The sequence below is a fragment of the Odontesthes bonariensis genome, chromosome 20, assembly GCF_027942865.1.
Source record: "Odontesthes bonariensis isolate fOdoBon6 chromosome 20, fOdoBon6.hap1, whole genome shotgun sequence".
NCBI lineage: Eukaryota > Metazoa > Chordata > Actinopteri > Atheriniformes > Atherinopsidae > Odontesthes > Odontesthes bonariensis.
In genome coordinates this window covers 28,675,607-28,703,554 of record NC_134525.1, presented here as the reverse complement: position 1 = coordinate 28,703,554, position 27,948 = coordinate 28,675,607, and the positions used below count along the sequence as shown (strand labels likewise).

The following is a 27,948-nucleotide window of genomic DNA, read 5'->3' as shown; positions in this document are numbered from 1 at the left end:
AGACCTTATTGTCCGTTGCAGTCTGTTTTTTTCCTGTTTGGTGGTTGATCCGAACCAAACGATGATGGATGAACAGAGAACAGACTGAACAATGGTGGTGTAAAACTGGATCAGCAGCTCCTTAGGTAGGTTGAGCTTCCTGAGCTGCCGCAGGAAGTACAACCTCTGCTGTGCCTTTTTGATGGTAGTGACTGTGTTGGTCTCCCACTTCAGGTCCTGAGAGATTGTGGGGCCCAGAAACCTGAAGGATTCCACAGCAGACACTGCGTTGTTGGTGATGGTGATGGGGGGCAGAGTGGGGGGGCTTCTCCTAAAGTCCACTGTCATCTCCACTGTTTTTTAGCATGTTCAGCTCCAGATTGTTCTGACCACACCAGCAGACCAGCCGTTCAACCTCCCGTCTGTATGCAGACTCATCACCGTCCCGGATGAGGCCGATGACTGTTGTGTCATCTGCAAACTTCAGGAGTTTAACAGACGGGTCTCTTGAGGTGCAGTCGTTGGTGTAAAGGGAGAAGAGCAGTGGGGAGAGTACACACCCCTGGGGGGCACCTGTGCTGATGGTCCGGGTGCTGGATGTGATGCTCCTCAGCCTCACCTGCTGCTTCCTGTCAGTCAGGAAGTTTGTAATCCACTGACAGGTGGAGGAGGGCACAGTGAGCTGGGTGAGTTTGTTGCGGAGGATGGCTGGGACGATGGTGTTGAACGCCGAACTGAAGTCGACAAACAGGATCCTGGCGTACGTCCCTGCAGAGTCGAGGTGTTGCAGGATGTAGTGCAGTCCCATGTTAACGGCATCATCCGCTGACCTGTTCGCTCGGTAGGCGAACTGCAGGGGGTCCAGCAGGGGGTCTGTAATGTAACATTGCTCAGCATTACGCAAAGGGTTGATGTGGTGTTTTTCAAAATTCAATCAGACATTCAGTTCAGAGGCTATGGACAATTTTAGGCTATGGAAAAATTTTTGGTTTACGTAGTCAGCCTCCACAGGTCCAGCAGGGGCCTGGATGCGTATATGGGTACAGTCTAGTGCCCAATGTCACTTTATGCAATGACAGTTTCTCCAGATTACTTGTTTGTATTTTTTTTTTTTTTTTTTTTTTTTTTGAGGCTGCTAATTTGCACACTGCACTTATTGTGTTCAGTTACTTATGTTATTTTATACGGAAGCCCAGAGTGGACGTGGTAGGCCTACGTATAAGCTTTTTTTTTAATGGTTTTCTCAAGATAACGAGATTCCGTTATCTCGAGAAAACCATCAAAAAAAAATTTATAGTTATACGTCTGCTCTGGGCTTCCGTAATTTTATGTTAGCTTTATTTTATTTCATTTTACTTTAGTACTTTCCCTCTTGTACCTTAACTGTTGCACAGCAATTTTCCTCGGGATAAATAAAGCTTCTTCAATCTTGAATCTTTAAGTCTACCAAGAGTGAAGGAATTAGCTCAACTGAGCCCACTATGAATGTATGAAGGATGGGCATTACGAACACAGCACAACACTCCAGTCCAGCTGATGGCGGAAATGGACCAAGACGTTGCTTGAAAGTGCCACAAAGAAGAAAAGCAGGAAGATCATCTTCTTCCCACACCGTAGCCGTACCAGGGGCAAATCAGACCGGTCGTTGTGTCAGAAACATGGCGGCCTTCAGCAAATACGTGACAGCAAAAAACTCCTCCATAGCAGGTGGTATTTTGCTCGTGTTATATCTGTTAAAGCAAAAAAGTCGGACACCTAAACAACTCGGGTAAGTAGGCTGTTGTTTAGACTGTTTAGTATTTGCAGAAATCGTGTTTGTGTTTATAACAATTATCAGGAAGCTACTTAGTAGCTGCTAGCTGCCCATTTTGATAGGCGACTTGCTGTTGAAACGTTCCTAATTTTATTAATTATCCGAGAGCAAGTAACTTTTCATTCTGCTCGTTTTGCTTACTAATCAGAGTGCAAATCTATTTCACTGTCGCACAAGCAATGGGTTTGTGTTATCAACGTATTTTAACTTGTCCCCGAAGAACCACGGCTATTTAAAAAAAAGAAAAATAAATTATTATTCTTTTTTTGTTATCGTTACTTTAGGTAACTTGACGGTTACGTATTTATTAGGTCTTGGCGTGGTTCTGTCTTATTTGAGTCACGAATGGTTTTCATAGTTAACGTTAGTATGTTACCGTTAATATCTGACATTCTTATAGAGTGTGTTTTGTAAATGAATGCGTCAATTTTTATGCTCCCGTAAATACTCGTGAATTTAATTGGTGATAGATTAACTGGTCACTTTCCCATGTATGATTATGGAGTTTCAAGAGATGAAGCAACTGCTTCAATACCTGTTCAAACAACTTGCATAATGGTTTTGTTGTCACACTTCACATTAAAAACTAGTTCAAAGTAACAATGTGTGTTACTCTGAACTAGTTTTTAGAAAACTTTGCATAAATGTAAAACATGTACTCTGTTGTCACCAACAGTCCCCTTGAGTTGAGTTGGTGCTGAGCCATGGCAAAGTGTAATAGTTTTTGTACAGTTCAGTGACAGATATTATTCTTAACCCACTGGGAAATTACACACATTTGCCTGCTTAGTAACTGCAGCCTGTTGTGGTTATTGCTACAGATACTGTTAAAAGAAATCTCTACCATTTGCTGCTAGATTAGAAAAAAAATTGTGATAATGAGGTTGAATTTGAGGTTTGCATCCATCCACTCAAGCTTTTGTCAGTTAAATTTTTTTTATTTTACATTGTGAAGCAGGCTTATCTGCATGTCTGAAAAGATATCGCCACTGAGTGTCCAGTGCATGTGTATGGATTACAGACCACGAAATGAAATCTGAAATCAATTCAGATAAACATATTACTGGATTTGCTTTGCTTCCCTCTCAATAATTGTCTCTACCCATACTGAAAAAGCAACATTTTTGAGGTTAAAGGGGAAATATTTAGTCTTAGAATAAGCTGTGCTGTAGCGTCGATGAAGTCATCCCACTTGACGCATGTGTACAAAGGTTCCTATAAGCACCCCCGATAGCCCCGGATAACAACAACATGGCAGCTATGAGCTAACAGTGCAATAGTACGCGTTCATTCATTCATTCGGCCTAAAGTGTTGGTGAAATAAAGACAGCGTCAAGTTGTACACATGCGTCAAGTGGGATGACTTCATCAACGCGCACCACTACAGCACAGCTTATTTATTATCTGTCTATGCCTGTTCTCTCCCGTTATATGGATATACACGGATCTCGAGTAATCTAAATATCTTCCGAAGGATGCAGACTTTCGCCAAACTGTTATCGGTGAATAAATGAACGTATTTTATGCCAGAAATAAGGTCCAGGTTTAAAAAAACACAAATTTCTCCTTTAACAGGCCTTTCGATTTACAGTTGAGCTCTGCTATTCACTTGGATTATGTGTGAATTATTCCTGTCAGTAGCACCAGCTGCCCTGTCAAGTAAGATGCTGACAAGGCACAGGCAGGTTTTCTTGAAGTGAATATAATCTTTTTCGAGAAGTCTTTCTTAAATGCCCTGATTGCAAACATTCATTTAAAAATACTGATGTGCAAAGTAGCAAGAATATGAATTCAAACTAATTATTATTTGACGGTTTTATCATCTCCTTTGTTTTTTTTTGTATTATTATTTTTTTTTTTGAGTCATTCTATTCTTTGTATCCCCATTAAAATCATTTCACGTCCTAAACCCAAATACAATTGTGAATAGCCCCACAATAAACAATTAACATTATAACTATTCATTCAATTTGGCTCGAAATGATGTGGCACCATTGCATTGTCTGGGTTTGTATTATTTGCAAATTTCATTTTACCATAGGTTGTTGTTCTTCTTTGGTTATTATTAGATAATATTAGTGATGATGATTTGGATTAAGTGGGTATAAAAATGGATGGATGGATGGTTAGAAAGTATGATAATCAGTTGTCTACTTTGAACAACTTATACTCATACTTAACTGAGTGCTGTTATATAGAGTTCAGCTGTTGTAAGAACTTCAGTGTTTCCCACACATAGACTAATTCGTGGCGGTGCGCCACAGATTAAACACCGGCCGCCACATATTGCGTTTCGTTATTATTATTATTTTTTTCAACGCTATTTAAAAAAATACTCGTATTCGTTAAGCTGCATTTCCTTTCCCTGCTCTCCCTCCGTCTCTCTCGCATAGCCTACTCACACACACAGTCCCTCCCCTCCGTGCTTCCCTGGAAGCGTGGAAGCTTGCTAGCTTCAGCGTCGCGTTAGATTAGCTCAACCGAAAGAAGACGGCTGGCGAAATTCACAAAAGGTTGGTATCACGTGCACCTTTATAAAATCACACATTAAAAAGTCCTATAAAAATATTTTATATTTTGAATACAATGTTGTCCCATCCCGACCCATAGCAAAGAAGCGATTTCGCCTTCTTTATAAAGTTAACTAGTCGCAAGTTTGCCGTAAAAAAAAAAAAAAATGTAGTTGGGTTGTCGAGGTCAAAACACTAGCAGCTGTGAATCAAATAAAGTAGGTTTTTTAAACTCTTACACTGAATGTTTGCTGCTTCAATCCAGATGAGTATTGAAAAATATTTTCCGCAATTGAAAAAGAGACGTGTTGAGGATGAGGACCAGCCTGAACCGGAGGTATCAGTCTGAAACAGAGCTGAACATTCCGACCAGTGTAATTAGCTATGTTATTAATTTGTTTACAATGAAGATGTGAAAATCTGCAGATAAGCCGCACCTGTGTCACCCACCGTGGCACAGGTGTCACACATCCTTACGTCCCCCATAATTTTCCTTGATGGAGAAATTATCCAGGTTCTTAACTCCCAATGTGACATAAGTCACATTACAGATCTCTGACAGTGGGGGGTGGTATTTTGGAAAAAAAATTCTGAAATGGGTTCTATGTGGTCTATTTAGTCTGTGTTATAACCCCCTTAATTTTCATTTAAGTAGAAATGGGTCTGGGTTCTTATGGGGTTAATACAATAATTATTAACAAAGGAATTATTTTGAAGAATTTTTATTTTTTACACCCCCCCCCCCCCCCCATGGCCCACCACCACACATTGCCTTCACATCTGTGGGAAACACTGAACTTCCTCCCAGTCTAATGTTCAGCGACTAAAATTAGCTTTATTAATAATTCTTGTTCTTCACAGCACAAAAGGGAGCTCACAACTTGTACTGAACTCAGAGGTATGTCAAATATATTTAGCTGTTTCAAATGTAAAAAATTTTTCAATTTAATTTGTCAAATATAGCTGTAATTAATCACCCTTTTTTCATTTCTCCATTTATAGAAAGATGTAAAAAAAGACAAGGCAGCAGTGGATAAGGTCTTCTTTCTCAGAATCCTTCGGATTCTGGGGATCATGGTGCCACAAGTTTTCTGCATGGAGGTATGGTTCGACTGGTTAGAAGTTTCCAATGGCTTTACTCTTTAGAAGTTCTTGACATCATTACTGTGATTGCTTTCTAAGTAGGAAGATACTAACCAATACTTAGACTGTTTTTTTGGTCATTTGAAAATTTTGTAAGAATGTGAGGACAGTTTGATTTGGCCTTTTTTCCCGGTTGCAGTTTACTCGAGCACATCACAGCAGAAGGCTTTCTGGTAGTGGTTCTTGGTGGTACACTCTCCTTGCTGGAAATGCAAGGGAGGGACTGTTGGGGAACAGGTGTCTGGAGTGCACAGGAGAAAGCATCTGATGCAGACATTACACAGTGTAAAGTCCTGTGTTTTCTTAGCAAAATGTTGTTATGTGACAATTGCAACAGATTGACACAAAGCTCTTTCTGTGTTTTGACCTATATATTTACACATTTGGTTCTGATGCAATACAGTGGTTTTGCTCACATTTATGAAAATCTTCTGCTCTTGTTTTTGACCCATCAAAGTTTGGTCTTGTCACTGCCCATCTTAATGAGTTGAACCCAGTTTAGGGTGTCTTCACTACAACAATGGTGTCAAGTCTACATTCTAAGAATTTTTGATTTGATTAAATTCAGTTGTTAATTAGTCTGGGAAATCTTTAAATATTCAGATAATACAAAATTTTAGTTTGTTTATTCCTGTAAAGATATATAAAATTCAAAGCAAGTCATGGATTTCATTTCAAGCAAGGAACTCGTGGAGAGGACTCGGACGCAGAGTACAGGAGTAAGCTGACAAAACTTTATGCTTTAAAAAAAAAAAAAGAAAGAAATCTCGGAACAAAAAGCACATCAAAAAGAGGGATGATCAGGAAAAAGTAACTCTAACTTAACTCTGGAGCTATGAAAGGTATGAAATACAAAAAAGCCAACCAAAAATCACTCTTACGAGGAACTAGAAAGACCTGACTATGACAATATGGCTTGTGTGCAGGACGACAGACATGACACACTGGCACAGAACAAAGGGAGACTAAAGCCCGATTCGCACGGGACTTGTATTACCTATGGACCCCCCGTAATTCGGAATAATTGCGGAGAATGTCTGAGTTCTTAGCCCTGTGCGAATGCGCCATGTCCGTGATTTGTGGGGTAATAATTCCGCCGCGAATTACCTACTGTGTTTCGGCGAAACACAGACGTCCTGTGGTAATTTAAGTCCCGTGTGAACGCACATGTGTGTGTTTGTGAATGCAATCGCACATCTCTTGTGTTGTCCTGGAGTAAACAATGGACGGTATTGCCGAGAGTTTGATTAACAGCATTTCAGGGGCAAGTAGTCCTGTCCTGTACAGGCCTATATTGAACCAGAGTAGGCTTAAAAACCACCTCAAGAAGAACAATAAAGCACGAATACGCAACTGGATGGCTTGTGTGGCAGCATGCGGTAAGGAAATATGCCACTATCCCCAATGAACATAGTTATCGTAAGGGTGCTAATAACCGCCCACTTCATTGAAAATGTGACAATATATCACATTTCCGGAATATCCGCTCATGATGTCTGTGATTTGAGTAAATTACAGACTTTTGCTTGTCCCGTCCGAATGTGCCACAAAAAAATACAGAGGTGCGGGGGTAGTTGCGAATTACCAGTGATCCATAGGTAATATTTATCCCGTGCGAATCGGGCTTAATACTATAGGCACAAATGGAAGGAAATGGGAAACGGGTGGACACAATCAGGAATCAGGGAAGACAATCAGACTGGTGACACATTAGGAAGGGCAAGGAGACTGAAACGAGAGGAGAGTTAATTTCCAAAATAAAAGAGGAAGTCACAAAACAAACGTGGAGACAGGACAAAAACTCAACCTGACATTACCGTTGTGACATTTCAGTTGTTGAGACTGATATAGTATGTACTGTGCAAAAAAAAAAAGATGTCAGTAAGGATCCATCAGACGATATTAATGAAAGATGACAAACAGAAAAAAGATTATGTGAAAATTTAAGCATGTTAAAAAGTTCAAATTAAATGTTGAAATTTATTTTAAATCAAATTAACATTAAAACAACTTTGAGATGACTACAAAATAATGGAAGACAACTTTAAAAGGCTTGATGTTTGATGTGGGTTATAAAAACAGAATACTAAGAATTGGACTTGGAAAAAACTTCATTCAAGGTGTCATTATCTTTGCTGTTGAGGTAGTTGAGTCCTTTGACATAGAAACATCAGCTTCATAAGCAAAGGTCACAGCCAAATGTCTGCTTTTATCTGATCAGTTAAGTAGATATGAGAAGAGTCAAGGGCAGTAAGAAAAGTTACTATTATATAATCTGCAGTGTGTTACGGGGTCCACTAACTGTTATCTGCGGTTATGTTTTCACCACAGACTGCCTACCTTATCTTCATCGCCACTATGTTGGTGACCAGAACCTACTGTGATGTGTGGATGATCCAGAATGGCACCATGATTGAAAGGTCAGACTTTGGCTTTGCACTTGTAGTCTTTGTTTTGTTTTTATTAGTTTTTTATTGTTTTGTTGTTTTTAGAAGAAAAAAAAAAGTATTTAACCTTTACAACTCCAACCTTTACCATGTAACTGTTACATGTTGAGTGTATATAATCTTACATATAACCCAAATCTTTTATTGGAAAACTATACCATAGTGAGAATTTAATAGAATAATTCTCTTTAGTACCTTAGTGGGATAATTTGCAGTGTTGCAGCAGTATAGATATAGAACAAATACATAAGCTTATCTGTTAAAATAAATAAGTATATAAGGATAAGATATACAGTATTTTCATATTTTATTCTCTACAACAATACAAAATATACAAAAAACTAAGAAAATCTATGAAAAATTTAAAAATAATTATACAAAAATAAAAAATGAGGATACAAATAACTAAACACAAGGGTGTTGCTCTGCGAATGAGAAAAACAGTGATACAAGATACGCCGAGACATATAAAATACCGTGTTATTGCATGGTGAAAGGTAATTGCACCTTGATACTAGGGGTGGCACGGATCACAAAACTCACGGTTCGGTGTGTATCACGGTTTGAGGTCTATGGTTTACGGTTTTGTAGGTTTTTTTTTTTTTTTACTTTTTTTTAACTTTTAGCCCCATAATACATACCATTACACCAGTGGAACACTGTAATAATCGCTGAAAAGATTTTACTATCAGAAAGCTAGTATTTTGAGAGATAAAGAGGGAAGACAATGGATGATTTCAACATGTTTTACATTTATTACTCAAAAAAAGTGTAAGGAATGTTTGCTGCCATCTGGTGGCATCTACAGGACAACCACAATAGAAATGGGAAAAAAGTGACACACCGTGGCTCCAGCACCTTCAACATGTTTCTAAAGCCTTCAGCCTCCACCACGCTATAGGGCTGCATGTCGTTCGCAATGAATAAACCAATGGCTTTGGAAATTGATTTTGCTTTTGCGGTGTCCTCAGCCAGAGGCTGTTTAAATGCAGCGCTGAGGGCTTTTTGGCAGGCTCTCCTCTCCTCCCCTCCACTGACACACTTGGGTGATGTCTGCGCAAATGGCCGGACATATTTGAAGTGTTTCCACTAGCGTATGCAAGACGGGTTTTGGAATGCTTGCATGTCGTAATTGTTCGATCCACGCTTTTGTTGCCAGCATCGGCCCGCCTTCACTACTTCCACTTGCCGTGTTTGTGCACGCCGCCACACCTCTTCGCTTATGCTTCTTTGACGCGAATTGAAACCACATGCTAACATACGGGCTACAATGCGAACGTGGAACGTCTGGACACAAAAAAAAAAATAATTAAACCGTGGACCCCGTACGGTTTGCACACGCCCCGCCCCGCCCCGTGAGAAGCAAACCGTACGGTTCGGAGCGTCCACCAAAACCGTACCATGCCTACTTGATACAGCATGATAGGATGTACAACCCCAATTTCAAAAAAGTTAAATGTAAATAAAAACAGACTGTCTTTTCCTACTCTGAAGAAATTTCTTCTCAGAAGCCATGTAGTCAAGTAAATTCAAAAGTTACTCGAATGGTCAGTTTGAACAGAATTGTGGAAATACTGTTGACTGTTCATGCTCAGTGCAGATGGGATAATACACAGAATTGTATCATCTCTTTTCATCAGAAGTGGTTTTTGTGATTTATTTTTATTTAATTTTTTTTCCATGTTGAGTGAGAAAAACTGGCTCAAATGGGCTAAAACTATTCTTTGGTCTTGGGCTGATTTGTAACCCCATTGTGCAGATAGCTGCCACTCCTCCTCAGCCTTTGGTTTGAGGAATGTTAAAATTTAAATAGCCATCGGGAGTTGATTTATTGATGCTATCATGATCCTCCTGCTGTAGCCAGGCTTCTCTAAATCAATATGATGATCACCAATCAAGTAATTTACTGACAGACTTGGACAGTCTGTTAGTAATCCAATATGCAGCAAACCACATGTAATGGTTATTTGCTTTTGTTTAGTTGAATTTTTTTATCTTAATCTTCAAGGTTTATTTGATTTGCTTCTTGTGCCAGCAAGACTGTAACCCCTCGTTGTGGTCTCCAGCCTGGGTTGTCATGGTTTTGCATGACAAAAAAAAGTTAAAATGAGAGCGGTCCCAACGGAAATTTTAGTTTAATTTGAACTTTTTCCTAAACGAAACAGGGTTTTCCCCGGAAACATGGTAGATTATCTAAACGGATAATCATTGATCTATTCGGATCAATATCTTCGGTTCAGCACACATTTATGAAAAAAAAAAAAAAGTTGTGCGCATGTTCAGTCCACACACAGCGTGGTCATGGCGAGCGGAGGAGCTTGAACGTCATTTAAATCCCCTGTATGGGAGCATTTTGGCTTCCCTGTCAAATATAATGATGAAGGAAAGAGGTTAATGGATAAAACCGGGACGGTGAGTAGGCACTGTGGCACAAGAAAGCCATATGACAGTGGAACACATCAAGCATGACCACGCATCAAGCATGACCACGCATTTCAGGTGAAAACGAAGGCTTCTCAACAACCACATATCATAGCGGCATTTATGCAGCCCCTTGTTGCACAATCCAACCGGGCTAAAGCCATCACAAACGCTATCAGTGTGTTTATAGGTGCAGAAATGAGGCCATATTAGGTTGTGCAAAACAAGGGCTTTAAACACATGCACATGAAAGTGCTTGAGCCACGTTACGACATCAAGTCGCACACCCACTTCAGTGAAAAGATTGTGCCAGATCTTTGAGTTTTTTATTAATGGTCATTGGTCCATGTTTAAAGGAAGGAGATATGCCTTTTCATGTTGTACTTTAAGTGGTTTTTCAGTAATTATGTTAAAAGGAAGATATTATGCCTAGTGCACTTTAAGTTGATTTTATATATTTTAATTTAAAAGTGAAAGACAAAACTTATGTTTATTTGTCTTGTCTTTTTATTTTTTTTTATTTTTGCTGACCCAAAAATGATCCGATCCATGATTCTGATCCGAAAAACAATCCGAACCGTGAGTTTTTTGATCCATTGCAGCCCTATTATCTATTATATCTATTATGTAGCCTATTATTGTTTGCTGGACACCACCTAGACAGCCAGAAGTGGAAGGATGACTTGTAACATCTCATCGCTCGTCAGATTTGGCACGGGTCCAGAGAAAACTATGGACTCTAACATTGTTTTGGCAAATTTACACAACAATGCAAGATCAATTTTAGTGACCTCCGTTTGACATAACTACTGTTTGTATTTGCTCAATTAGACTTAAATAGGCCTGGGCACTCCACATATGCTCCAAATTTCCGTATATTTGCATCTTTCTATAAAAAAATTAAAAAAAGATGCAAAATTGTATATTGATTTTGTTGAATTCCCAATAAAGCCACTCTCATTTATGTTTTTTCTGTTTCTACTGTCAGATGGCTAAGTGCCTCAGAAATTGAAAAATACTGAAACAGGAAAAAAGCCTTCTAGACTACTTGTCGACTTAAAGGTGGGGTATGAGATCTTGGAAAAACGGTTCCTGCAAACTATATTTTCGAAAATACACAACCTTGCCTCTCCCTTCAGCCCACCCCTCTAAACCACGCCTTCATGAACGAGTCACGAGTCTGTGAACGCGCAGGGGAGAGGGGTGAGGGGGGCTGACGGTTGATTGGCATGTCAGAATCCAATAGAAGTAACTGTCATCATTACTTCTATTGGTCAGACATTTCCTCTTGCTACACCCTCTACAATGGACTAAAATATAATTTTTTTTCCCCAAACATTCTATTTTAGTGGATGCAATGGGGTCGTGAGGAGGTTTTCAGACAATATGATAAAAAATGCTCCAGAAAACATCTCATACCCCACCTTTAAAGACTCTTAACTCATTGGCTGCCAGCCATTTTCAGTGCAGAGAGACCCATACTGCCAAGTGTTTTACAGTATTTTGACTGATTTTCCAAGACCCACAGAAAAGTGTGTCTTATGACTATGTACACACCGAAATTACCAAAAGAAAGAGTAGACTCTCTTCTTTCATCAGGAAAAAAAAGTTTGTTTCTACCATTTTCAGTCCTTTAGTAATAGACAGTAGAACATAGGTTGGTTTCACCAAAAACAGCTGTTTTTGACCAAAAAATTGAGAAAACGAGCTTTTTTTTTTGTGCAAAGTGGCACTGCTGCCACCTTGCGGGTAATTTTGCCAGTATATTCTCCGTTTAGTGTTTACAAGCCTAAGATTTAGTGACAAACTCCGCTAGATTGTTCCCCAGCCCGCTCCGTTAAAAAACGCAATTGACGTCTATAGACGTCTTTGGCAGTCAACGTTTTTTTTTAAATTGACGTCAATGGCACCGAAAGAGTTAAAGTGTTTCCAGACACTAATAAAATCCTTAAAATAAAAAAATATATGTATTTTATGAATACAGAGTCATTTACAAAATTACCATTCAAATGACTTAAAGAAAACAACTCTACAGTGATTTCAGCTATACTTGCGTGTCCGATGATCTGTGTTACAATCCTTATTTGTTTCACAATTTCAAATGCTTTTGCACTCTTTGAGTGATAGGGATATTGAGTTGGTCAAAGGATTTAAACCCCCCAGAATATAATTTTGATTCCAGGTTGTAATGTAACAAATAAGGAAAAAGGGCAAAGGGAGTAAGTCATTTTGCATGGCTCAAGCATTTTTTGTAATGTTTATTTGAATAGAGGTGCACTCCCTTTCAACATCTCCCCAATCATAATAGATAATTTATCTCCAGATAAACCCATTTAAATAATTTAGAGAAAATTGTTGCTGCAGTATTCATAAAAAAAAGAAAATGCTCTTTCTTTTTCCTATAATTATGTAACCCTACAATACGAAAATCTTTTTCTCGTTTTTTCACATTTATTTTGTACATTGGTAAATTTACCTTGCCATTACGTTGCAACTATCATGCTCATTATTTGCAAATTAGGATTGAAAGAAATTTGCTTTGATTTTTCAGGTCGTACCACAAAGTAGGCATGGTACGGTTTTGGTGGACGCTCCGAACCGTACGGTTTGCTTCTCACGGGGCGGGGCGTGTGCAAACCGTACGGGGTCCACGGTTTAATTTTTTTGTGTCCAGACGTTCCACGTTCGCATTGTAGCCCGTATGTTAGCATGTGGTTTCAATTCGCGTCAAAGAACCGAAAGCGAAGAGGTGTGGCGGCGTGCACAAACACGGCAAGTAGAAGTAGTGAAGGGGGGCCAATGCTGGCAAGAAAAGCGTGGATCGAACGATTACGACATGCAAGCATTGCAAAACCCGTCTTGCATACGCTAGTGGAAACACTTCAAATATGTCCGGCCATTTGCGCAGACATCACCCAAGTGTGTCAGTGGAGGGGAGGAGAGGAGAGCCTGCCAAAAAGCCCTCAGCGCTGCATTTAAACAGCCTCTGGCTGAGGACACTGCAAAAGCAAAATCAATTTCCAAAGCCATTGGTTTATTCATTGCGAACGACATGCAGCCCTATAGCGTGGTGGAGGCTGAAGGCTTTAGAAACATGTTGAAGGTGCTGGAGCCACGGTGTGTCACTTTTTTCCCATTTCTATTGTGGTTGTCCTGTAGATGCCACCAGATGGCAGCAAACATTCCTGACACTTTTTTTGAGTAATAAATGTAAAACATGTTGAAATCATCCATTGTCTTCCCTCTTTCTCTCTCAAAATACTAGCTTTCTGGTAGTAAAATCTTTTCAGCGATTATTACAGTGTTCCACTGGTGTAATGGTATGTATTATGGGGCTAAAAGTTAAAAAAAAGTTTTAAAAAAAGTTTAAAAAAAAAACGTACAAAACCGTAAACCGTAGACCTCAAACCGTGATACACACCGAACCGTGAGTTTTGTGATCCGTGCCACCCCTAGCACAAAGGGAGTTTCAATCACTGTGTTTCTTATGAACAAAAAGTGAGTGCTTAGGTATCTCACTTTTTTTTTAAAATTTAAAGCAGTTCTTGTCAAAGACCTGTAGTCTTATCAGCTCAACAAGTTTACAAGAATATGAATATAAGCTGGTCCCTACATACAATCCTTACACCCTTCGTTCTGCTATAGATAACAAATCTACTGCAGAGAAAATTATAGCACATCAAATGTCAGGAAAAAAGAAGAAAGATGACTTGGATGACTTAGATGCTCTTTTTGTTTGAATTATTTGTCTTTTCTTTCTTCTTGAAATTTTGCATATCAACTGAATTGTTTTCAATTTCCACAGCGGTATTATAAACCGAGACATCAGTCTATTCAAGATGCACTTTTATTCCTACATATCGGTCATCCCAGGGGTAATTCCAATATGTGCTTCTCATAGAATTGGGAAATCATGCTTTGAACCACTAACACTGTTGTTTTAATATTAGTTTTGAAAATGTTTTGTGCTTCTTTTTTTTTCACTTAATGTCTGACTTATGCATTTTATTGTATTTATTTGGGGTTTTTTTGAGACATAATGCTGACTTGTGGTCTTTATCGTTTCATTTGGTAATATTTTTCTTATACAATAACTAGACAACTTATTATTTATAAAAAAGATATTTAATATAAATGGCTGTGACTGAAGAGGACTGAGATTTAGTTCCAAAAAGATATATATTTTTTTATTTGGAAATTAACTTTTTCTTCTCTTTTTAAAGGATGAAACACCTTAGAAGTATTAACCGTTTATGAAATATTGTTTATTAGAAAAAATAAAAATGTAATTTTCCAGCTAAAAGATCCACTTCACAGCAGTAGTAGTCAGGTAGACAGTGTCGTAAACCTAAAAGCAATATTTTATATAAACCATCTAGTGGGATGACGTCATCGACGCGCACCGCTGCAGCACAGCTCATTCACTCCGGTAAGGACGTCCATCGTACTCAAAGTCGTTGTCCACATCGTCAAAATCTGATTACCGTAATTTTCGGACTATAAGCCGCACCTGACTATAAGCCGCAGAAGCTAAATTGAATGATGTGTACATATCTTCAACTTTCAAACTTAAACGGTGCGCTCCCAGCGCAAGTGATCTACAGCAGTGGTCCTTGGCATGAAAAAGATTGAAAACCACTGATATACATTATAGCCTACAGTAGTACCATAACAAAAAACAAAGCTTACAGCGCTTGACGAGGCAATATCAATGGCTAAATTAAATGTTTATTTAAAAGTGCAAAATAAAGTGCCTGTAACACGACAGTAAGCGCGTAAGCCTAAAGTTGCAGTAACACGGCTGCTTAAAATGTACGGTAATCAGCCTACCAGAAAAGTCATTAATCCTCGTCTTCCTCTTTTAGGCAAATGTGCAGTACACGGCTGTAACCAGAAAAGTCAAGTCATTAATCCTCATCTTCGTCTTCTTCCTGCGTACTAAAACCACCAAAGTCCTCATCTTCAGTGTCGGAAACGAACAGGCTCAGGGTGGCTTCGTCAGCCACTCTCCTCTCTCTTTCGATGTCGCTTTCAAAACCAACAACAACTTCGTCACTGTCGGAATCAAACAGCCTCTGAAAGGCCTCAGCTGTGGCGGCATCCTCCTCTTCATCACGCAGCAGTCCAGCCTTTCGGAACCCGTTGGTGATCGTGGATGTTTTAACATTCCTCCACGCTGTCAGGATCCACTCGCAAACTTGGGCGAAAGTTGCTTTTCGCATCCGACCAGTTTTGGTGAATGATTTATCGCCGCTAGTCATCCACGCCTCCCACTGAACGCGTAGTGCCACTTTGAACGCACGATTGACACTGATGTCGAGTGGCTGCAGATGCTTCGTTTTGCCCCCAGGAATCACAACTGGAATGGAGTTTGTGCTCTTGATGGCTGCTTTAACCGAATCTGTTATATGGGCCCTTATGCTGTCCAAAACGAGCAAAGCTTTTTCTTGGTGAAAGTATCCTCCAGGGCGCTTGACCTAGCACTCATTCAGCCACTCCTTCATTACGCTTTCCATCATCCAACCTTTCTTGTTGACTTTAAAGGAGATGCCGTTTGGGATCTTTTCTTTTGGCATTGTAATCCGCTTAAAAATCACCATTGGCAGAAGCTTTAATCCAGATGCTGTGCAGCCAAGAACAGAAGTGAAATTCGTTCTCTCTTTGCCAGTGGTTCTCAACGTAATGGACGATTCACATTTCTTTTTAACAGTCCTAGCGAGAGGCAGGTCAAACGTCAAAGGCACTTCATCCATATTTATGATCTGGTCTGGTCCGATGGAATATTTCTCTATCTTTCTTAATGTGAATTCGCCAAAGTTTGTTATTTTTTCCTGGTAGTCGGGAGAGAGTTGCTGACACACAGTCTTTACTTTCGCGCGCTCTTTTCCGGAAGGCGGAAGTCCTCCGGTGGACTGTAACCTGTAAAAATCCATAGATTAGCCGCACCGTTATATAAGCCTCAGGATCGAAAAATGGGGAAAAAGGCTCGGCTTATAGTCTGAAAATTACGGTAATATCCTGCCATGGTACACAAAACTAGCAGTAGCAAACTCCGTGTGAAGTTGACCGACCGTCAGAACACGGAGTAAATAAGCTGTACTGCAGCGGCGCGTGTCGATGACATCCCACTTGACGCGTGTGTAGAAAGCTTCCTATAAGCCTCCAATAGCCCCTAATAACAACAACACGGCAGCTCTGAACTAAGAGTGCAATAGTACGTGTTCATTCATTCATTCATTCATTCTTCTTAAAGTATTGGTTAAATAAAGACAAATAATGCCTTATTTAGAGGCTGTATTGTCTATGCCCTGTTCACTCCCATTATATGGATATACGCGGATCTAGAGTGATCTAAATAGCGTCCGAAGGACACCAACTTTCACCAAACTGTTATCGGTGAGTAGATGAACGTATTTTATGCCAGAAATAAGGTTTGAAAAAAAACCAACTTCTCCTTTAACACAGATCCTATTTAATCCTCCTTTTGTCTTGTTTGCACCATGAAATAATTTGAATATACATAAAGGTAGTACTATTCTTGTATGAATCTATGTCAGGACTCCACTGTGCTTGTCAACAGGGGAATTAGTTACACTATTATCCATTATCTAAGTTAAAGATATCTTTTTACATATTTAGCAATTGTGTATTGAAAAGGAAGTTAAGTTAATTAGGCCTTAGTAATTGTTTCACTCACCCTCCTAGCAATGTTTGCTCATCTTTGTGCATGTTGTGGTTTGCAGTGCAATTATTGGTCGTTCGACAAAAGATTTCAAGATCTGCTTGTTCAGCTTTATCAAATTCATGCCACTTGTAAGTGTGTCCTTTTCAATAACTTTTGTGACACTTGTAAGTTTGATCTAAATTGTATGTTTCTGTATATTATGTATCACACATAACTAATACTGTAGATGTTGACTGCAATATACTGTATGTAGGTATGTGTGTGTGTATATTTTTATATATATATTATGGCATGCCGTTCAGGAAATTAATCTTTGAATATATGGAATGAATCCTGAATATATTGAATGAAAATTTGGGCACGATGCATTTGTCTGTCTGTCCACAATCTGCTGTGTGAGTAACGTGCCCAAAGCTGAGTCGCGGATCATCAAATATGTTCAATACTACACTAAATATTCAGCCTGCATTGGTCTATGAATGTGGATGACTCTTAATGTATCTAAACAATATATGAAGAGCTTCTTTTTCACTTCACTAAATCCCTATAGCCGCAGCAGCTTCTCCAGTGGCGCGTCAGAGCAAAGTGCCATTACACACGCCCATTCACTGTGTTTTACCTTCATCAAATCAACTGAAAACTATATCAAGCTAACCATACAGACCTCTACAGACAGCAGAGTGTTCCGTTAATAGTTCTACTAGTGCTGGGCGGTATACTGGTTCACACCGAATACCGGTTTATAATTTCATTATGATATGAATTTTTAATATACCGCCATACCGGTGTATTTGATTACACAACGGGGGGAACGCTGCGTCGCGCGACATTGTTTGAGACGGGACCCTTTTCAGTGTTGCGCTTCTAAACACGCATGTTTACTGTCTATTTTTAACGCTATTTAAAAAAATACTCATATTCGTTAAGCTGCATTTCCTTTCCCTGCTCTCCCTCCGTCTCTGTCAGTCACTCGTCTCTCTCACATAGCCTACACACACACACACAGCCCCTCCCCTCCGTGCACACCGCGTGAGTCTCCATCAGCGAGATCATCCCTGGAAGCTTGGAAGCTTGCTAGCTTCAGCGTCGCGTCATTAGCTCAACCGAAAGAAGACGGCTGGCGAAATTCCCAAAAAGTTGGCATCACGTGCAACTTTATAAAATCACACATTAAAAAGTCCTATAAAAATATTTTATATTTTTAATACAATGTTGTCCCGTCCCGACCCATAGCAAACAAGCGATTACGCCTTCTTTATAAAGTTAACTAGTCGCAAGTTTGCCGTTTAAAAAAAAAAAAATGTAGTTGGGTTGTCGAGGTCTAAACACTAGCAGCTGTGAATCAAATAAAGTAGTTTTTTTTTAAACTCTTACACTGAATGTTTGCTGCTTCAATCCAGATGAGTATTGAAAAATATTTTCCGCGATTGAAAAAGAGAGATGCGTGTTGAGGATGAGGACCAGCCTGAACCGGAGGTATCAGCAGAGAGTCTATTATGAGGAGAGGGAAAGCTGGTGGCTTTTTCCGGGTGGTACTGCACTCTAGGGGGCGCCAACGAAGCAGTGCAGAGCAGGCAGAACTCTCTGGTGGTACTATGAGATCCACCTTAGATGCAGCCATTGCTTTGGATAGAATTTTTTATATTTTTTCATTTTAATTTTCCTAAAGTCAGGATAAATGATCCTTTCAAACGGCACTTGGTTTGATTTTTTTTTTTTTTTAGACTCACTAGATTTGTTTAAAATACACATTTATTGTCAGTATTGCATCCCGAGTGATGTCATGCATGTGGCATCACTTTACGGCATGGTCAGTCCTAGCGCTGAGCTAGCAGAGAGGTGTTAGCTCAAATAGTTACAGATTTCAGCACAGCCCTTTTACATACTCTCTGACTAGCCTCTGGTTTAGCTTTGGTTGTTGTTAGCAGCACCAGGTTAACACTCTGGCACAGTGGACGAGTGCCGTAAAGCAGCCGGTCGTAATCAGCCGTGCGTTCTTCAGATTCCGTTAGCTAGATGCTAGCGGAGACTGACTCGCAAATGCCAGACCTGTAAGAAAACAGAAAGATATAACTCCCAGGTTATTGTACTTTCGATATAAATCCACATCCCTCTGTCAGAAATCACAGTAATATTTTCAGGTTTCAGCCGCTAGCGGGGACATTTTTTGAGTTATTAGCGCCAGCCCTATGGCCAATGGTCATTCTGCACTCGCTCGCCAGCGCCCCCAGACTAAATCAACTGAACTGCAGCCAAATTTTTTATAATGGGGCGAATAGGAAGCGGAATGGCTGTCTGTAAAAGGGCTGTGGTATCAGTCTGAAACAGAGCTGAACAGTCCGACCAGTGTAATTAATGTTATTAATTTGTTTACAATGAAGATGTGAATATTAATACAATAAAGTTCTGTGTGACCAATGATTAACGAAGGAATTATTTTGAAGAATTTTTATTTGAATTTTTAATTCTGTTCTCAATCTGTAGAAAATGCTGTGAACACCTAATTATGCATGAAAAAAAAATACTGTGATATGTATTTTTGGTCATACTGCCCAGCACTAAGTTGCCAGACCTGTAAGAAAACAGAAAGATATAACTCCCAGGTTATTGTACTTTCGATATAAATCCACATCCCTCTGTCAGAAATCACAGTAATATTTTCAGGTTTCAGCCGCTAGCGGGGACATTTTTTGAGTTATTAGCGCCAGCCCTATGGCCAATGGTCATTCTGCACTCGCTCGCCAGCGCCCCCAGACTAAATCAACTGAACTGCAGCCAAATTTTTTATAATGGGGCGAATAGGAAGCGGAATGGCTGTCTGTAAAAGGGCTGTGGTATCAGTCTGAAACAGAGCTGAACAGTCCGACCAGTGTAATTAATGTTATTAATTTGTTTACAATGAAGATGTGAATATTAATACAATAAAGTTCTGTGTGACCAATGATTAACGAAGGAATTATTTTGAAGAATTTTTATTTGAATTTTTAATTCTGTTCTCAATCTGTAGAAAATGCTGTGAACACCTAATTATGCATGAAAAAAAAATACCGTGATATGTATTTTTGGTCATACTGCCCAGCACTAAGTTCTACTTTTTTTTTAATGAATGAGATGCCCTGTTACCTGGGTATATTATAGCTGCACTGAGATATAGAAAATTATCTATATTTTTACATGCACTATAAGAGCCCTCATCTAGTTTTGAATAAAGCCTAGCTATTCCTACATCTTGTGTCTTGGGCCCTTTCTTGTTTACAAGCGGAGATTGCACACAGGGGCTGTTTTGGGGCACTCCTGAGAGGTTAAAGGCATGCTGAGGTTTGCCTGATAAACAGCTGCCTGACCTGTTGTAGTAGGTCTGTCACGATTAAAAAAGGAGCAAACTTCTTCGTCAAAAGAACGGTATTGGGCAAGAGTATCGGGAGGATTTGGGCCCGTACACGCATTCGCCAGTGTGTTAATGATGTCCTCATTCTTTAATATTCCTCCTATGAGATTCTGAGCAGACTGACTCATTGTCATTCGCTTTTTTGCTGTAGAATCCACACTTTAGACAAGTTGGCCGCAGGCACTTCCATGAAGTCTGACGTTAGTCAAGTTTCATTCAATATATTCAAGGGTTCATTCAATATATTCAGGATTCATTCAATATATTCAGAGTTTCATTCCATATATTCAAAGGTTTCCTCCATATTTTCAAAGATTAATTTCCTGAATGGTATGCCATAATATATACAGTGTGTGTATATATATATATATATATATATATATATATATATATATATATATATATATATGTGTGTGTGTACATATCTATTTGTGACTGGCTCATTTCAGATAGCTTTGGTGAACAACTTCCTAAAGTTGGGCCTAAATGAGCTAAAGCTGCGGTTCCGTGAGAGACTCACAAAGAAGCTGTATGACCAGTACCTGCAGTAAGTGCAACATTTTTCTTATTATTCTTATTTTATCATTTCATGATTTGAATATATATATATTTTTTTTATCTCTTGTTATGTTCTGTCTGAAACGGGACCCATTTTGGCTACTATCCTATTTGTATGACCATATTTACATTCAACATGGCCTTAATCATCCTAGGCAAGCTTTCTTACATCTTTAAGTAGTTTTTTGGTAATGTCTTTTCCTGGCTCCTTAATGACATTCTAAAGCTCCTCTTTGGATATTGCCCTTTGTTCATGGTCAATATGATCCACAAGACAAGTCATATTTGTTTTTAAAGGAAAGCCAAAATGACCAATGGGAAACAAAGAATATGAAACCTTTAACCCCAGCTTGTTCACAACTAAAACGCAACTGTGACATAGTCAAAAATTAGAAGAAATTGTAGCATACAGTTCTATCTTACTCTGTGGGTTGACAAAGAAGGACCATGGAAAAAAGAAAAATAATGAGAGACATTATTTCTGGCATGTTGAAGCATGTAGTCCATTTCTCTTCTGGCTTCTGAGTCTTCATCACATGTTTTGCCTTGACAGAAGTTTCACTTACTACAAAATGGGAAACCTGGACAATCGGATAGCCAATGCAGATCAGTTACTGACACAAGATGTAGAGAAATTCTGCAACAGCGTGGTTGATCTTTACTCCAACCTCAGCAAGGTACGCCTGGGTAATGTTCAGCATTCTCCCACCATTTAACTGTAAATCAGAAATTGATGGTAAATGGATTGGAATATTCCACACATTTTTGTATACATAGAATGTATCTTCAGAGATTGGACCGAAAATTGGACCGAGATTGGACCGAAAAAGAAAAAGTTTTCAGTGCAATCTGTTGGTTTCCTTAGCTAGGAAATTGTTTTTGAATTGGCTCTATATGAACTAATTGGATAATTTTATGAATAATTATGATTACAATGAATTGAATTCCAATTGGCTTGAATTGGACTTTATTATCTAAGTGCCTTGAGATGACATTTGTTGTATTTGGCGCTATATAAATAAAAATGAATTGAATGATTAGAATCACCACTTCGGCTATGTGTGCTAGGCAGATGAGTAATTGTTTATGACACACACCTCATTTATTTCATGTGATGGCTAAAGTTGTTTTCTGCCACAACAAAAAGAGAAAAAAAGAAATTTCCATTTCTCCATACTATTTAGATGTTTTAGTATGGAAACTGGAAGTATTTATATACATGTAATGAAGTGGATTATGTGCACGTCCTTCCTTGGTATCCTCATGTATAAATAATACTTGAGGATATTGCCCATACTTTTCTACTGCTGAGGCATTTTACCAGTCTGAACAGTAGTTTCAAATCTAAAACCACATTTTGAGATTGGAACATGGTATAAAGTATAAATGCCCTATTCTATGGTGATAGAAGCTTAGAGATATATTTTTATAATTTGTATTATAAATAAATTAGTTTTAGCATATTTAGTGGTAGTTGTTACATTATTTATTTTCATTATTCATATATAACCTTATTTTTTCAGACGGTCTTGAAATATTACTTATCCCTCTGTCTGTCTGTCCTACAGCCTCTGTTAGATATTGGTTTATACATCTTCAAGCTGACAAGTGCCATTGGTGCTCAGGTAAGCAGATTACTTTCATAATACTTTGTTAAACCTTTGAAAACATAGTAATTACATACTTGCCATACTTAATCTAAGTAGGTATGTAACTCAACACTTTGCCTCATTCAGTTTTCTGGGATCTAGATATAAAGCTCTACAACCTATGTCACAGCACAGTTCTTTATGTGGCAGGGCTGCCTAATGTGAAACCATAAACAAAAACAAAGAAAAGGAATGCTACTGATCTTAAAACAATTTACAGTGTTTGGACATCTAACTCTTGTCAAAAGATTGTATTTGGATACAAACTGGATATGTATTTATATCTATCTTTGTTTATAATTCTTATCTCATTTGTTACAAAATGTTAATATAGCATGGATAGTATTTATATGGTAAATGGAGTCTAGTTGACCACTCAAAATGCTGTTACAATACAAGCCACATTCACCCACTCTTAGTTTATACATTTCTTTAGGCCAGACAGTGCTTTATTTCTCTATTACACACTGTCACATTGATGGATACATCGATAGGCAGCGTGGGGTCAAATATTTTCCTCAAGAACACTTTGACGTGGTCCAGTGTAGCTGGGAGTTGCACCACTGACCATCCAATTGGCAGACGTCTGCTTTCCCTCTTGAGTTAGCCACCAGTATTTGTATAAAATCACCAAAATTCCAAATGAAATCATCAGTCATTTTGTCGATTGTTGCTTGTTTTGAAACGTAGCATCCTATAATGCACGATGTTAACCCCTTAACAGACGGGCAGTTTTTGCCTGCAACTACTAAAAAAAGCATACCCAAAGTAAATTGAAAGCTGTACTTGAACTACTTGGAGTAGAGGGCTGGTCTCTTTTGAAAGAGAACACTCTGACTTTTCATGTACAGAACAGTGAACAGTCAGAATCTCTGTAAGTGCTACTGTCACATATTAATATGAGCTTGAATACAGTGAAAGAGATGGATTTTTAGTTCTGCCAAATTTTTCTTCCTAAATATGTGTCTTAAAAGTGACTTTAGCATAGGGCTGCAGACTGAAAAACACAATGGGACTACAGCCTGAAGTCTTATCTAGTCCCACTTCAAATTTGCCTGTAATACAACAAAAACTGATATTTTGTACAGGTTTTTCTAAGGATAGGACCAGGTATGCCAAAGCTGTGTCAAAGCTGTGCCAAACCTGTGCCATTTGGAGAGCCTTGGGAAAAAAGGCTGCCATTCCTGAACGCTTCAATATACAGTCATGATCTTGGGCTCTAATGAAAGGTTACACTTGGGACTGTCATCTCACATCCAGATCCTCTGTCAGATTTACTGACAAAGAGCAACGGAAGCACAAACACATTTTGTCTACAATCAGAGCTGTGTGCATACAATAAAAGTCCAAACAGTATGGTCTAAATGCAATTAGTTTATATACATAAATAATGACATAGCAAACCACACTGAACAGTATTTACAATTTGTATTAACATTATTTGCTGTTGGCAACATGCTAATCATTTTAGCTGTCTCTGCCTGGCACAAAGCATAGGGGCACATCACATGTGGCACACTTCACAGGAGTCTTGGTCTGCAGTGTCTGCACCTCAAGTATCCAGCTGTGCTGTGTCCTGATATGTGCACAGGTTTGTGATGACTGGCAAGAAATGGTCCAGGCTCAACTGAGGTGGTAGACCCTGTCTCTGCCAACTCCAAGGCTAAGGTCTCCCTGAATGCCTTCTGGTGCAAAGGAACCTCACTTCTGCTTCTGCCATGTTCTTTGTGCAAGATGCATTCACAAAAGCAATGTCCATGAAGTGGAACAAGAAAGTCTACTACTTAAATAATACTCACTTGTCGACAGCATGTTTTCCTCTTCAGATGCTTCGTCCAGTCATTATTACTGTCCCTGTCTGACGTCGGATGCATCACTGTCACGGTGTAAACAAACCTCCGAGGCTTCCTCTGTACTGTATTTTGTTTTTACGTCCGTTTAGCCATTTTGTAGAAAAATAAACGAATAAACTGCAGAATTGGAAATTACACACAACGATGCGTAATTTGCAACTCAAAAAGCTAGACTATTTCTCTGTGACGCTTTTTACGTGTTACATTTTCCATATATGGAAGAAGAGACCACCCCTCAACCTGAATACCGATTTTTATTTTATTTTTCTCAGAATTTCATTTGCTATTCAATGCGCCACTTCAAAGTAAATCCGCCAAAACTTGTTCAAGCCGCACACATAAGAATAGGTGCAGATACTTTTGACACATCAGTGAGTAATTGACTATTGTGCCCCAGCAGGCAGGGTAAACAGTCATCTATTGGAACAAGTAAGATGTCATTCAAAAGTAAAAAGACCAGAGCTGTATCACGTTGGGGCTAATACATGCATGCTAACTGAAGTTATGATCAAGAATGTGCGGAAAAATATGCTTCTGACGGAAATTCTGAAAGTTTGCCGCCGCAGACTTTGTGTCTTTGTGGGCGAAAGACTTGTTGTAGACTAACTATTTTACTTGAGCACATTTACTGGACCCTTGCCAACGTATCAGGACCCTTTTGTTGGAGTTGTATCTTTTCTTAGAATACTGTGAGGCTTTATAGGTGACTTTTACATAAGTTTTACATAAGGTTTTATATAAGTTATTATGTATGTTATTATGTCATTATTGTGTCCACAGTTCTGATTTGTATCTTGGATTGCCATACATCATTGGAATCGCAAGATCCTTAGCTGTCCAACGGTATATAACATATTTAGGTACATATAAAGGGGGGCTGAGGAAAATCCCATATTTGTCCTGAAGTATGCAACGTCCCGCCGGCGGGACATAAAAACGTTGAGGGGTTAAAGGGGGTAAGGACAGTGGGATGTTTATTCACTTTACCCCCATGCAAACAGCTTTTCCTGTTCCTGTTATTAAGATGCTATCGAGTACATAGGTGAGCCTTACTACATCAGCAACTGTTGTGGAGAAACCATAAGGTGCTGGCTCCGGGTGTGATCACTAAGTTCACACAAGGGGTGCCGGCCAGAGCACTGCTTAAGGCCAATCAGAGTATGGGTCAAGAAAGGACTGAAGGCTGATGCGATATTTCCTCTTCTCTTTATTATGTGTGTAGATATTGAAGGAGTGGGTATGGGTGTGTATATGTGTGTGTGGTCTTCTTTAGGAAATAGTAACAAACACAACTTCGAATAGGATAAATAAACATACCCATAAATTAACTTAACCTGTTACTGTCTCCAGACTGGTATAAACAGCAGAAATCAAATAAGATTGTACTTAAAGATTGCAATATTCCATCTTTCTCATTACACCAGTAAGCATAGTACTAAACAATCTGCGAACAGATCTCTCAAACTTGTCAAGTCACCATTGGTATTTTTTTTAATTAATTCTTTTTTTTTTTCAACCCCTAATCCTGTCCAGCATTATGGCAGCAGAATTGTACTCTGAATACTGTTTATGCCAAACACATTTGCTATGCCAAGGGAAGCTTTATGAATGTAAAGTGCTTGTGACAGTAGATCCCTGCGCAGAGGCAGACGCCAAGGCTGGCTGTACAGTAGCTTAAAAATCTCTGCTAGCCAGTGTTTTCCCGGCCAGCGGGGGGCGAACAGAATTAAAGTGTGGCCCGCGTCCCGCACCCTGGCAAGGTTTGGCACGATCAGCTCTAATGGGGGAAAAGCGTACAAGAGAAACTGGGGCCACTGGTGCGCTAAGGCGTCCAACCCCAGGGGCACACTCTGGCCGGTCAGGGAGTAAAACAGCGGGCACTGAGCATCGCTGAAAACGTGCTCTGAACTCCACTGAGTTTAGAGACAGGCCTATGAATGAGATGTTCTGAGTCGGCATGAGAACACTCTTTTCCCAGTTTATGGTAAAACCCAGGACGGTCAGATGTGACACCAGCAGCCTGGTGTATGCCTGGGATTGTTGAGGCGACTGAGCTGCAAGAAGCCAGTCGTCTATGTATGTTGCCAACCGCATCCCGTCCTCTCTGAGGCGTGATGGCAGCCTCGGTGCACCTCACGAACACCCTTGGACTCAATGACAGGCCGAACGGGAGCACCATATATTCATACATTTGGCCATGGAAGGCAAATCTGAGATATTTCCTGGGGGTGGGGGGGTATATATGGATGTGGAAATAAGCGTCCTTTCGGTCTGTTGAGATAAACCAATCTACTGGACGCAAAAATTAAATAAGAGATGCTCACGTCAGCATTCTGAACATGTACTGCCTCAAGTATCTGTTCAGGGTGTGCAGATCCAGTATCGGTCGAAACCCCCGCCCTTCTTTGGAACAAGAAAATACCTTGAGTAAAACCCACTCTGGCTCTGCTCTGGCGGGACAGACCGAATCGCGGTCTGGGCTGGGCCCGTGTGGCCTCATTTGCAGTGGGACAGAAGCCCACTGGAGGTTAGAAGCCAGGAGAGGTTCGACAGGGGGCAGGTGTGCAAAATCTTGTCCTTCCATGTCGACCCAGTTCAGTGCCGACCCTCCCTGGACGGGGTTCTTGGCGCTGAGCGGGTTGGACCAGGACCGGGTTGCTTCCTTGAGGAACTCGGGGAAGGCCGGGAGCAGCTGCCTGGTAGAATATTTTGCTTTGGGGAGCCTCTTCCCTTCATAGCAAGACATGGTGGTCTCCACGAGGGATTCAGGCAACTCAATGCCCAGCTTTGCATCTGCTCTTCTGCAGACGTCATGCAGGTCCGTCACTGCTGGAGGATTTGGTGAGCCGCCACATGATTCCCCATCAACCACTGGCATTAATTGAATTCCAATTGGCTTGAATTGGACTTACTATCTAAGTGCCTTGAGATGACATTTGTTGTATTTGGCGCTATATAAATAAAAATGAATTGAATTGAATTGAATTATAGCCGGTGAGAGAACGAAGGGCTCGTCCTGCTCGTCTTCTTCCGATGCGAGACTGATGGACTCGTCCTCTGAATTAGACTCGACACCCACAATGTCACAATGGCTCAAAAAGGCCGGTCCCAGACTCATTGGGGTCGGTCAGCGGGGCGACAGCTGGTTCCCGTCGGGATGGTGTCTCCCGGGGTACTCTCCATTAACTCCCGTGGCGGGGGAATGGCAACCCCCATCACAGGGCAGACAGTCTAGATTGGCGTGCTAGCCTACATTTGCGGGCTTTCGGTTAGAGACGTGCACAGTGCTCACAACTAACTGGAGATGCTAGCCCATCCTGGGCATGTTGCAGCACTAGGCACAAAGCACTAGCAGCGTGGTTATCTGCACCAGCAATTTTGTTGCCGCAGGTGCATTATTTAGCTGGTGGCTTTTTCGTCTTCATGGAGAGCTTTGTGTGAATTCTTAGCTCCAGTAAAAAAAAGTGAAGCAGCTAGTATGGGGGCTAGCTGTGGCACCTGG

At 39.9% G+C, this 27,948-nt stretch overlaps 1 protein-coding gene across 2 annotated transcripts in view; it reads left to right on the top strand.

Moving 5' to 3' along the window:
• The first annotated feature begins 1,592 nt into the window (after window positions 1-1,592).
• The window catches only part of abcd3a (ATP-binding cassette, sub-family D (ALD), member 3a), a 61,819-nt gene continuing 35,463 nt past the window's right edge, over window positions 1,593-27,948 (top strand). The window contains exons 1-8 of one of the 2 annotated variants that reach the window (XM_075452053.1): window positions 1,593-1,747; window positions 5,164-5,200; window positions 5,305-5,403; window positions 7,777-7,865; window positions 17,057-17,126; window positions 20,836-20,933; window positions 21,498-21,621; window positions 22,513-22,569. In XM_075452053.1, the coding sequence (XP_075308168.1) occupies window positions 1,638-1,747; window positions 5,164-5,200; window positions 5,305-5,403; window positions 7,777-7,865; window positions 17,057-17,126; window positions 20,836-20,933; window positions 21,498-21,621; window positions 22,513-22,569 (684 nt within the window). In that variant the 5' untranslated portion in view covers window positions 1,593-1,637. Of the gene's footprint in view, window positions 1,748-5,163; window positions 5,201-5,304; window positions 5,404-7,776; window positions 7,866-14,118; window positions 14,189-17,056; window positions 17,127-20,835; window positions 20,934-21,497; window positions 21,622-22,512; window positions 22,570-27,948 lie in introns of both variants that reach the window. The other variant, XM_075452054.1, reaches the window with a different exon arrangement.